This window comes from Parasteatoda tepidariorum, chromosome X1 (assembly GCF_043381705.1).
Source record: "Parasteatoda tepidariorum isolate YZ-2023 chromosome X1, CAS_Ptep_4.0, whole genome shotgun sequence".
NCBI lineage: Eukaryota > Metazoa > Arthropoda > Arachnida > Araneae > Theridiidae > Parasteatoda > Parasteatoda tepidariorum.
This window is the reverse complement of record NC_092214.1, coordinates 80,710,637-80,723,735: the sequence shown is the minus strand read 5'-3', so window position 1 is coordinate 80,723,735 and position 13,099 is coordinate 80,710,637. Positions and strand designations below refer to the sequence as shown.

The 13,099-nt window shown below is 27.6% G+C and overlaps 1 protein-coding gene across 3 annotated transcripts in view; it reads right to left on the bottom strand.

Annotated features, from left to right (window-relative positions):
- The window catches only part of LOC107450156 (NF-X1-type zinc finger protein NFXL1), an 80,894-nt gene that overhangs the window by 40,400 nt on the left and 27,395 nt on the right, over positions 1–13,099 (bottom strand). For all 3 annotated transcript variants that reach the window (XM_016065894.3, XM_071187555.1, XM_016065893.3), the window contains exon 6: positions 439–617. In XM_016065894.3, coding sequence (XP_015921380.2) covers positions 439–617 — 179 coding nt within the window. The remainder of the gene's footprint in view (positions 1–438; positions 618–13,099) is intronic.

The following is a 13,099-nucleotide window of genomic DNA, read 5'->3' as shown; positions in this document are numbered from 1 at the left end:
AACAGAAAATAATCTAAATTAATTAAATGTAAAAAGAAATCTTACTTTAACTACTGTGCAAAAAAAAATTTTAAAATCATAAAAAGGTATCACCATTGAGGTAAGAGAAAAAAACCTGTATGATAAAATTGAGATAAACATTACGTTTACAAGATACTGTATATTGGCTATGCTACACTAAACCAGAATTTAGTGTAGTATACAATTAGGGAAGTTATTCAAATAATTCTAGAAACTAAGTTTGATACAAAAATATGAAGACAAAAAAAAAATATATCTCAATTGCTCCAAAGCATCAAGGAACCTTTGTTTACCTAAAAATGGAACACCCTCAACAGATTAACAAAGTATATTAATAACATAAATTATGATTGGATCATTTGTAATCATTTTATAACAGTTCAAAGAGAAAAAAATAAGTTAAGAGAGTTTATTTACCTGGATGACATAACAAAGAGCAGGAATGACCACAATCTGGCACCAATCTTTTTTCACAAATTTTTCCACAAGAGTGAGGTACACCCCATGTATCAAATGAAGGATTCTCGACTTTTTTACAAAAACAAAAATATTTAGAAGGTTTGTCTGAAGGTAAGTAATCAAACCTACATTTTGGACTAAGGAAGAACAAAAAAAATTAATGTTACTCAGCAGTTACTAGACATAAAAATATTATTTAAAAATGAAAAAGAAAAGTAGTGTTGCTATTGGAAATTAAAATACATTAATTACATAATACAGAAATACACTAGAAAACAGTTGTTATTCATGTAAATTGTACATTCAACTATAAATGAAAGTAAAACAAAAATATTTTTACAGTAATATTTGCTATTTCAAATAAGAAACAAATTTTTTAATACATTTTCAACAATGAAATAACTTTAAAAAATTGATTAAAGCACAAAACAATATAATATAATGCAAATTTAAATCCTCAAAGCAGAGTAGAGATTTGGCAGGTTTCCCAGTAACTCATTGTAGCATTAAAACTTTTTATACTTGAATACAGAGTCACTGCTAAGGTAAATGGTTCAAAGTTAAATTTAGATCAGCTTATGAAATAACAGTGATAGATTTTATATATTATGTAAACACATACATAGGGGTCAACGTATCTTGGTCACCATGGCATCGAAAAGATTGTACAAGAAAAATAAATAACTTCGCACACAGTGAGAAACTCATTTATACAAAGATAATTAAGTGCAAAATATATATTGTAATACTTATTTATAATATTATTTAATAATAATCCAAAAATGTTTTAGTTGTTAAGCATATAATTAAGTAACCATAAAATTTGGGCAAAATTGGATAAATAGTTTCTGAGTAAATTCTAAGTTCTCAAGAGCTATTCCATTGATTCCATTTAAAATATATATTTTGTGAATTAAAATTACAGTTTAAAACTATGTAAATATTTGTGTATGTTATAATTTTAAAAAAATCACACCATTATTATATTATATGAAAAAAAATAATCAATAACGATATTTTTTTTTTTTTTTTTTTTGAGTTTTGAATTATCTTTGGAAGGATGAGTTTAACAGTTAGTGTTCAAAAATTTTGAAATTCTCTTAAATAGTTGTAGAGATGTGGCAAAATAAGCAAAAATTGAAATTAACATTATGGGGAACTTTTGACCGCTGAATTGACTAAAACATTATTTTTTTATCCCATGCTTAGCTGCCCCAATCGGCCATGTGCTGTCTTGCAGTCTAATACAATGTGAAAAACAAAGAGAAGAAATTTCCCCAGAGTTAATATCGTTTAAGAGATGTTGTCTGTTCAAGGAGCCTTTAACATACAAAGGGCATGAGGCAGAGGCGGCTATGCCGATTCTATTGAGATGCTGATGGAGGTAACCTGTCAACATTTGAAAGCTGGAAATACCTTTATTCCAGGATAAATCATGGAAAATTCCGTTTTAAAATTGTAGAAGATACTTCCAACTTATCCAAGCAACTAGATTAGTATAAAGATGCTTCCTGGAGTTTTTAAATTTTGTCTTGTCAAGTGCTTTATAATTTCTTATGGAAAGAGGAGAGTGGCGTTGTGGCAAATGCATTTAGTTAGAGTATCTGTTACTTGCAACCAGGAATAGAGACATGGCTTGAGATTCACTGGGTTGCAATCCTTTTATTGTTTTCAAAGAGATTGCTAATAGCTTCTTTATTTAGAACCTCTTCAGAAGAATGTTTTCTATTTACCAAGACCTAGATGAATTACCTTTTTGAGTGAAGGGCCACTTACACAGCAGGTAGAGTAATGAGGGGCCGCATGCATATTTAGTCATGTTAGTGGCAAATATGATAATTTTTATAAAAACATTAGTATTCTAAGCAGTTTTTTATCATTTAGATTAATAACATATTTGCAGAAAATTAAATACCCTTAATTACTTGAATTTATTAAAAAATAGAAAAAAACTGATAGCTAAACTGCAAATATGATAATTTTTATAAAAACATTGGTGTTCTAAGCAGTTTTTTATCATTTAACTTAATAACATATTTGCAGAAAAATTAAAGTTAATTATTTAAATTTGTTAAAAAATAAAAAAATTTATACTTTTAAAAAATTTTCACATTATATATATATATATATACAGTCAAACCTCCTGTTATGGACACTCCTGCAAAATGGACGCCTCTCAATACGGACATATTTTTAATTCCCCGGGAATCTTCTATGAATAAACCATTACGTACATTCTCCGCAAAGCGGACACTCCCATAATCGGACGCGGACAGTCATTTTGATCCTGAAACGTTGTTTTTTATCTCTATAAACCGGACACTACTTTTTCTAAATAAATTGCAAGCTAAAAAAAATGCAACTTTTCTCCATTTTTTAAGCATTTATATGCTTTAAAAATGGAGAAAAGTTGCAGTTTTATTTATATAAAACTTTTTGCCCTATCCATAACTAAAAATATTGTTAAGCTATTTCACCACTGAAAAATCAATCTTTCTCTTGCCTTATCTTTGTAAAGAAAGGAGAGAAAATGGTACTGCACTCCTGAAATAATTCTGACATCGGCATCTTTTGATCTTTTCATCTGGACCACACAGGTTATGAGACCCCTCAAGTTGAAATGACTTCTCTCAATGCTTCTTCCCCATTGAAAATTTCTTTAATTTTCTTATCAATTTGAAGACTGTATTTAACACAACTGGGGTAAAAAAAAGAGAACAGAAGTATAATCTTTGAGGTGTTTATATAAATGAAACATTTATTCAGACACTTGATAGCTGATCAATTGTGAATAATCATCTCCATAGGTCCTCATGACTTACAGGTATGCATTACTTTTTTTTCTGTGAATCATGGGAGGTTTATTTTCCAAGAAGGTATTAACCATGTTCCCTATCAAATGATAAGTAGGTGTAAGGGGATGTGAACCTAATAATTGAAACGGACTGAGGACAGTACGCTCCTATTTGGTATCATATGTCTAACTTGAGTATCTATGCTAATAGGAAAATTATATTTATTTATCTGTAGCTACATCCAGAATTATGTATTTATATCAAACTTCTTTATATATTCTTTTTTATCTTTCTCATTGTTTAAATAAATATTCTTGTGGATATTTACAGTATCCTTGTAGATATTATTTAATTATTTCTACATCTTTGAAAATATTCTAAAAACAATTTACGGTGTTAAATTTCGTTATTAGGGTACCTTTCCCGTAAACGGACAAATTTTTTGGTCCCATGAATGTCCGCTTAGCGGAGGTTTCTCTGTATATATAAGCACATCGGACAAAAAATTAGTCACCCCTAGAGAAATCATGAAAAACATCACTTAATAACGTGTAACACCACCTCTGGATTTGATAACCGCCTGGATTCGATTAGGAAATGAGTCCACAAGGTTTTGCAGGTATATAGAATCTAGTTTAAGCCTGTATTTGATCACTCAAATCCACTAAATTTCACGAATGCTAATTTCGACATCTTACCCGTTGTTCCAATATGTCCCGCAAATTTTCAATGGGGATCAAGTCAGGTGATTTTGCAGGCCAGTCGAGATGTAATTGAGTGTCTGAGTGTTCATAAAACCAGTCACATATTCTTCCAACCCGATGAACTTTGCTGCTGTCATTTTGAAAAATAGGGGTATTGACAGCATACTCTTCATGAAGATGACTGAAAGGCAACACCTGATCTTTCAAAGTGTTCAAATAAACATGTCGGTTCATTTTAGTGGCCATCTCAGTGAGGGGACCCAATCCATAATAAGAAAAACACCCTCAAAGCATGACAGACCCCCCTCCGTCTTGAACCTAAACTTGCACACAGTCAGGAGGAAATGCTTCACCTGGTCTACCGTGCACTCGATGATGTGCGTCATTTTAATAAAGGCAAACACGTGATTTGTCAGATCATATTACATTCCGCCAATCAGCAACTGTCCACGTTCGGGAACTTCTAGCCCACTGAATTCGAGCATCTTTATGCAATTGTGTGAGCAGTGGCCTCTTACGAGGTGTTCGACTCCAAATGTTCTTTGCATGCAGCTCCCCTCTCAATGTTTTCTCCCTAACAGGTTGGGATGGACTTTCATTCACTTACTGATGCAGATATATATAGATACACACATATATATAAATATTGGGGGGTATAAATTCTAACCAAAGGGGAAAAAAGTGTAGAGCTTACAGAATGGAAGTTCAAAACAAAAATAAAAAAAATACACATTTTAAAGAGTAAAATAAATTTTAATTACATATTTTTATTAAAGAAAATTTATAATATTAAAACAAATATCAAAGATTAAGACAAATCCAGTATAGTTAAAAATAAAATTCAATATTTATTTAGTATTATTTCCATATTGAATTATTGGATTATGAAGATTGAATTATTAGAGGTTTTAAGAATGTTAAATAGAAAACATTTTCGTTCTAGTTTTTTTCCTAAAAAAATGGCCCAAGTTAAAAAAAATTTAAAACAAAATAAATTCCAAACAGTAAACAGTTCAAAAACTCGCACTTTTCTCAAGCTTTAGAATTTTTCATTGAGCAATAACATTGTATTAAAATATCAGGATTCTAAATACAACGTACAAATGTAAGGTGCTAACTACCAAAACAACAAAAAAATGACTTTTTAAGATGAAATATACAGAAATAAATTGTATCAAATAGTGATGATTTAAATTCGGGATTAGAAATTTGCCTGTTGTATTAAAATCATAGTTAAATTAATGGGATTGTAAAAATCAAGAAGAAAAGCATCACAATAATTGCAAAAAAAATAAAGATTAAATTTAGGATGAAAGTAGCAGAAGTAAAGTGCACAAATAAATAATTATTGAAATACGGGATTTAAAATTCGCATGTTGTAGTATAAATCAGAATTTTTAAAGCTATGAGAGAATGCATTACAGAAACTGCAGAAAAAAATTGTTAAAAAACAACTGGGATTTACAGTGCAATTGGCACAAATTAAGTACGACAAAAAAGTGATCAGTTAAATGTGAGGTTTATAACTCATGAGTCGTAATATCGTAATAAATATATCTGGAATTTATAAACCATGTGGAAATTAGCAGTTACAAATGCCAAAGAACGATCTAAACATCACTCGGATTTATGATGAAATTAGAAAAACAGAGTGTGATTATTTAAATTATTTAAACAAATTATAACAAAAAGTCATTATTTAAAAAAGCGATTTGAAGTTTGTGTGTCATAATAACATTGTAATAAAAATCTGGGATTTTTGAACTCACATGGAAAAATGCACTAATAACTTCCTTTGAAAAAAGATAAAATTGGCACAAATAAAGCATGTCAATAGATGTGCAATTTTATAACCCACGAGTCGTAATAAATGTATCAGGAATTTATAAAACACATGAGAATTAATTGCTATAAATTCCAAAAAGGATCCAAATGTCACTTGGATTTATGATGGAATGGGCAAAAGCGAAGCATGTCAAAAAGTGATTATTGAAATGTGAGATTTGAAACTAGTGTGTCGTAATAATATCGTAATAAAAATTCCGGATTTCCGAAATCACGTGATAAAGAGATTAGGAAGATTAAGAAATCATGTGATAAGATCATTAGATCGTAATAAAGGTAAAAACCACATAGAATTTAGAAATTATAAATGAAGAAAAAGGATCAAAACTTCACTTGGATATATGAAATAGGCAAAAATTACTCAAATTCGAAATCGCGTATTGTAATATGGTATTAAAAATATTTGGTCTTTTAAAATGATGTGGAATTTTGTAGCAAGAACCAATGAAAAAGCGATAGAGAAACAACATAGATTTACAATAGAATCAGTGTAAATTGAGTGTATTAAGAAGTGACGACTCAAATATGCCATTAAAAAAAAAATTTATTTTTCTAAAAAAAAATTTTATTTCATTCAAAAGTTCTTGCAGGCCGCAGGTTATGCACCCCTAACCTAAACTATAAGGACAATATTTTACGAATTTCGGCTACCCCTATATTTTGAAAGTCAAGAGGACAAATTCATTTTAATAAAAGCTATGTTTATCCAGAGTTTTTGTATCGGCAATTTAAACTTCAAAATATTATATGCATTAAATTATTAGCATATTTAAGTTAAGCCTCTAAAACCATTAAGATTGCATTTTAGAAAGTAACAATTCAATCATTAAATCAAAAGCTAGGGTGTTCCATTTTTTTTATCTTTTGCACTGTACTATATACATTTATTAACATGAAACAAAATATGATAGATAATTGCACATTTCTATTAGTTATTTTCTGATTCTTCTTAATGTATAGCATGCCCAGTAAGCACACACCTCACGGCAAACGTAAGGCCGTAAGCAGGCATTTTCGGAATGTTAACGGCAAAGGGCAAACACAATGGGGTCCGTTATCGTTTGTTTTGAGGCATTTTCGGAAGCGGCGGTATAACTCGTCCCTTATATAGGCCCGAAAATTAAAATTGCTGTTTGGCCGTTTGCACTCAATTGATTACAGGACCTTCATTGTATACCATAAATTAATTATTAGGTTACAATGAATTGTTTTATTAATAATGAATGACTGTAGAGTTGGAAAAAAAACTGGTTATTAACTCGAAAAGATGGGGATAAAAATAAATAAAATAATCGAAGAATAAAATATTTAGCAAATTTTATCGATTTTGTTTTTCTCCCATGTTTTATCATAAAGATGCGGCAATATAATTCATCACTTATACAGGCCCGAAAAATAAAAATGTTATTTGGCCTTTTGCTATTGATAGGTTACAGGACCCTCGTTGTATACCATTATTAATTGTAAGGTAACAATGGATTGATTGATTAATAATGAGAAAGTGTTGAGTTGGTAAAAAAAATTGTTATTACTCGAAAATTTGAAAAAAGATAGGAAAGGAATAGAATTCATAAAATATTTAGCATATTACGATTTAAAAAAATTTGTAGAACTTTAACATCGAATATTAAAAAATTAGAATTTTATTAATTTGCTATAACCTAAATATGAATTCTGGAATTGCTTATTAAATATTTTTAAAAAATAATTCGATTTAAAATAAATATTTATGCGAATTTTTTATTCTAAAAATCATTTCTCGAAGTATAAAATTTAAATTCGTATATATTCTTTGTTTTGAAGCATATATTTTCGATCAAACTTAATACTAATTCCCTGAAAAATAAAATGATAATAATTTATAACTAGAACAATTCTTAAATTTATTGAAAAATGTTTTTTTATTTAATTTTAATTGCTTATTATAAAATGTTTAATTTGTTATATTAAACATGTATTTTAAAATAAAGACTTTTCTTTTATTAGAAAAAAGATATATATATATTTTTTTAATGCTACATGATTCCTAAAAATTTATTATTTTAATAATAGATGGCAGAAACATGTAACATAGAAATTTCATGTAATAGCAGGAAAAAGCTAAAGGTCCGTTCTTGTTTGTATTAACAAACTTTAACTAGTAACTTTTTCTCCGAACTATATATATATATATATATAAATTAATATGCAATTCAGAAATGATGAACATGTTCAGAAACAATGAATATATTTATAGACAGAAAGAAAAAATACTGTAAATTGCTGAAATTCTTCTTTCAATCATACATTTTTTTAGTTCAAAGTAAAGATTTCTTATGAAACATACTTTATTTTAATTATTTGCAAACTTTAATTACAATTGAAGTATTGTGTTATAATAAATGTTAAAATAGAACATTTTTAAGTCATATAAATTGTTTTCAACTATTTAAATATTCAATATTTAATGTTTATTTTAACTTAAAATCTCAGTTTAATCACTTTTTAAAAACAGGATTCAAAATATTTCAAAGAGTTTTAAGAGTTTTGCATTAATAAAATCTGTTCAACTTTTTTGAATAGTTAGAACAAAAGTCCAGTAAAATAAACTCAATATTTGTTTTTTGTTTTTTTTGTTTGTTTTTTTTTTTAAATTTTGGGGTAATATTTGGAAATTGTAATTGCTGAAGAAACTCTGTTTTTAAAAATTCGTTTTTTAATAATAACAAAATATTTGGAACTTTTATTAATTGAATTTCAAAATATTAGTCATATTACAACAAAATGATTTACTGATAAAATGATTACTGATAAGAGGACTTTTTTATTTTTAATTTTAGTGCAGAATATAAATGAAAATCAAAATTATACTTTCAAAATGCTAAATATATTTATTTTTCATTTACACAGGAAAAATATTTTTTCATGTAGCATCATATTTATTTTCTAAATAATAATAAATAAAAAAAAAACGTAAATAAAATCTTTTAAATGCCATATAGAGAGGGCGCTGTCCATTATTTTAGACGCGTTTTCAAAACCTTCCGATTGATGGCAGGGAAATTATTTTTCTAGCTTTCACACCATTACGAGCCAGAAATGAATAACAACAAAAAACTACCCTAAGGGAGAAAGAGGGTTTTATTTTCTTCACAATTCAAAACGATTAGAAATTCGGCTAACTAAAGCCCTTTTTATGTCTTTTTTTCAGTTACAGATGACTTAACACTATCAATAATACTCTAAAACACACCCATTATATATTTAATATGTTATATTATTAAAATTTAATGTTATTTTTATAAAATAAAATATGCAACAAAAATAATCATTTTTTAAGTATTAAGTATTTTTATTCTTTCCGAGTAGAAAGTTTTTTTTTAGTTTTTTCCCATGAAGTGGAAAAATACTTATTGAGTTCTAAAATCAAAAATTCGTTTTTTTTTTAATTTAAACTATAGAGTTGTGTAAGGAGGAACGTTATGATTTATGGGAATAGCTAATCCATGCTATCCACTACTTCAAATCTTACATTAACAAATTAAAATGTTATAGAGCAAATAAATAAAAAATTATTTTAATTAATTATAAACTCTTTTTTTTATTTAAAAAATATTGATAAAGAAAGTTGATTTTTAATGCTTTAAACTTTTATGAAAAAATCTTTTTTATAAGTAACCCTTTCTAGTTCAATCGAAAATTACTTTTAAAATGAATGTTGTTTTTCTTATGGTACTTGATATTTATCTGGTAAGAGATTGAGTGTAACATATGAAAGAATCAAATAATGAGCTGCGTGTCACACAAATCTTTTCCTTATGTTGGGATAAATAGAATAATTTGAATTAATCTATTTTCTTTTTTATAATATTCTGTTTTTTATTATACAAATCTTTTAAAAAGAATTTCTTTAAAAAAAGAACTCAATAACTCGAAAAGAAATCTATGCCTAAATTAAGAAAAGTATATTAGTTTGAAAATCAATCACTTAATTTATGGTGAGCTTCTTAAAAATTCCTGAGAAAAACATAATAATTGTACCAATGATAATCATTTTTTCTTTTTTTTTACTAACCCTAAGTTGTACTGAACATACTGTTATTTAAAACTGTTATGTGTAGCATGAAAATAGTTTCCCCATGATGTTTTGATGATTTTTTCGCCTGCTCTTCTTTTTTTTTTCTTTTTCTCATTTACAGTGAAATTTTCACTAGCGTTTTCTCGACTTATCACTAATTTAGGTAAAATTCTCTTTTATGAAAAGCTTAGCTAAAATATATTGATACACTTTTAAAGCTAAATAGCCTATCATTTATTACAGGGCCGTAACCAGGGAGTAGAATACGGAGGGGGGAAAGAAAATAATTGACGAAAAATAATTTCCCTTGTAAAATAGGGATATCTACAAAAATATTTTTTTTCAAATTTCTAAATAAATTTTAATTAAAGATATTTATCAAAAATTTAAATAAATCTATTTGCATTTCAAACTTTAAAGGTCCGGAAAATCGGAAGTATAATTCAAATATGGGAGCAAAATGCAGCTCTACTGCACAAACTTAAGTTAAATAAACCCTCAGGAAACTGATTTAAAAATTGATATAGTAAATTTTTCCCTATGAGTTTTTATCAAACATTTCAATCATTACAATAAAAATAATCTTAAATACTTATGTGAGAACGTTGTCTAACAATATTTTCCTTTTATTAATTAATAGAAATAGGTTTGACAGAAGATGTAAAGCAAATATTTTGCATGTATTGATTTTCATATGGAGAAAAAAAAAATGTATGAGTATACCGTTATAAATTGAAGATAAATGCATAAGTTAATTACAAATTTGTAATTGTTAACAAATGCGATATTATGTATAACAAATTTAAAACTCTGTCGAAAGAAAATCTTATCTATGTCTTGATATAGTATATTAAAATGTATGAACGAAGGCTAAAAGCACAAAATTATTGACGAAAGACCAAAGACTTTTTATCTTGCTGTTAAAAATTTCTTAAATAATATTTTTTTTCAAGAAAACACAAGTTTCAAGAGAAAAATTCCAAACAGCATGCTTCTCTGAAGAGATAAGGTGTAGGGTTGCTTTGATTTTGATTCTCTAGAATCTCGCCAAAAAAATTTTACACGGTGTCTGTAAACTGATCAGTGTGGCTTTTGACCAGAGAGTGAAACAAAGTTGTTGTAGGGAGCCCCTCCTCCCCCTCCCCGGCTCGACCTTCAAATTTAAGTTTTCGCTATCCGTATCAAGCTAAGGAGAAATCTATAACTCATGTGTTGCGATCGTATTATAGCATAAAATGTATCAATCAGAAAAATCTTTAATACAAAAATAAGCAATTTAATTTACAATAACCAATTAAGGAGCACAATAGTTTTTTTTAAAAAACTACAATTATTTCATTTTGAAAAGTTTTATTTTAAAGTCAATTGTTTTATCAAATTAGACTGATAAAATAAACATTAAAATTTTCTCCCTTTCAATTTTGTTTTATAGTTAAATTTATCATATAATTTAATTCGAGAGTCACCCTAATTAAAGCGGAAAATAGTACAAGAGTCATAGCATAGTTTAGAAAAAGTTATCAATTTTTCTTCGCCTAAAACGATTTAATATTCAAATCGAAAGACATATGAAAAATTACTCCTTCCCTAGTAACTATTGAATAATGAAAGAAACATAACTTGCAGTAACAATGCAAAATTATAAACACATATTTAATTATTTTCAATGCTGATTTGGAAAAAATGTTTTCTATGCATGTGCATTAAAAAGATTTCTTGCAGCTAATTTTTTTGGGGTTAACAACTATAAGTATGTGTAAAATGTTTTAAATCTCTGGAGTTAGCGGGAGAAACCTGGTTGAAATCTAAAAAGAACTTTAAGAGTACCAAAATTTTGACTTTTATCCAGTTGAAATGTTAGTGTACTTTCCAATTTACAGTTGAAGATACTGAATCTCAATCTTCCAGAAAAGGTATAATTATTTAGATGAAATAAAATTATTTTTTAATTAAGACTTATTAGTGGAGCTTTTAAACCATGAACAGATGAAGAATAAAGCAGTATTTCTTGCTGCCTATAAATGGCAATTTTCATGCCACAAAAGGAAATCATTTTCATATCTCCCTTTTAGTTAGAGGAACTCTTTTACAATTAGTAAAATTATTATTAGTTTATTAGTAAAATTCGGATAATAATGTTTGATGCTAATAATAACCTTTTTCAGAAACACGCCTAAGTAGATAAATTACACATCATGCACATATTTCACAAATAAAATTATTTTTAGATTGCGACATAATTTATACCTTGACTGCAGGAAATTAATTGCCTTCTGTTCAGGAGCCTCCACAGTCCGATTCTTGGAATGATTCTAAATGTGCATCATTTTAACTCACAGATAATAGTTTTTCGTCATAGATTATTTTTTAGTATCCTTTTTTTTTCTTATGGGAGGCTCCGTTACCTGTTCGCTTCGCTCATCAACCCCAGTAGTTGCTTGTCATTCATGATTGTAGATCAAATGAGGAGAACTGTTTATGTCACCTTTTTTTTGTTTTTAAATAAAAATTACGATTTTATTGCCATTAGTTGTATTTTGAAGATTACTAAGTTTGGCAAATAAAAAAACAAAGGAAAAAAATCGGTACTCACAGAGAATTATTACACAGTAAAGATGCGTCGTGGAGTGGAAAAACAGTTTCTGTCTGTGCTCAATTTTTTTTACCAGAACCAGCTGCGGTGAACATAAACCGTTCTTTCCCTGTATTCTTAAAAGTTTTTTTGCTCTTAAAACTCTATTAAAAACCATTTTGTTCGTAAAATATATAACTATTATAATTTTCACGTAAGCATATTTTATTACATAAATCCTAACAAAAATTAGATGATAGCTGATTTAAAAACAATCAAATGTACTTGAATAAATAAATAAATTAGGAACAAAATGAGCGAGACAATAGCATTTAAAATAATGAATAATTTTTCGTGTTAATAATATGTAATGATCTTACATGATATACCGGATCATATTCGCAACAGTTTTTATCTCTCTCTTTTCTTAATATTTTTTAAAACGTCGATATAAATGTTAAGATTTATATTTGGCAACATTTATTAATTTATTTTCTTTCTTTTCGTAAATTTTTATGTCAAGGGAAGTGTGAGGTTAAGAAAAACGTGTAAAAGATAAATTTTTCTACATTCAAATGAGTGAAATTCCAATTGAAAAGTTATTATATTGGGAAAAAATCTTTAAGCAGTAATAACTTTTCAAGCA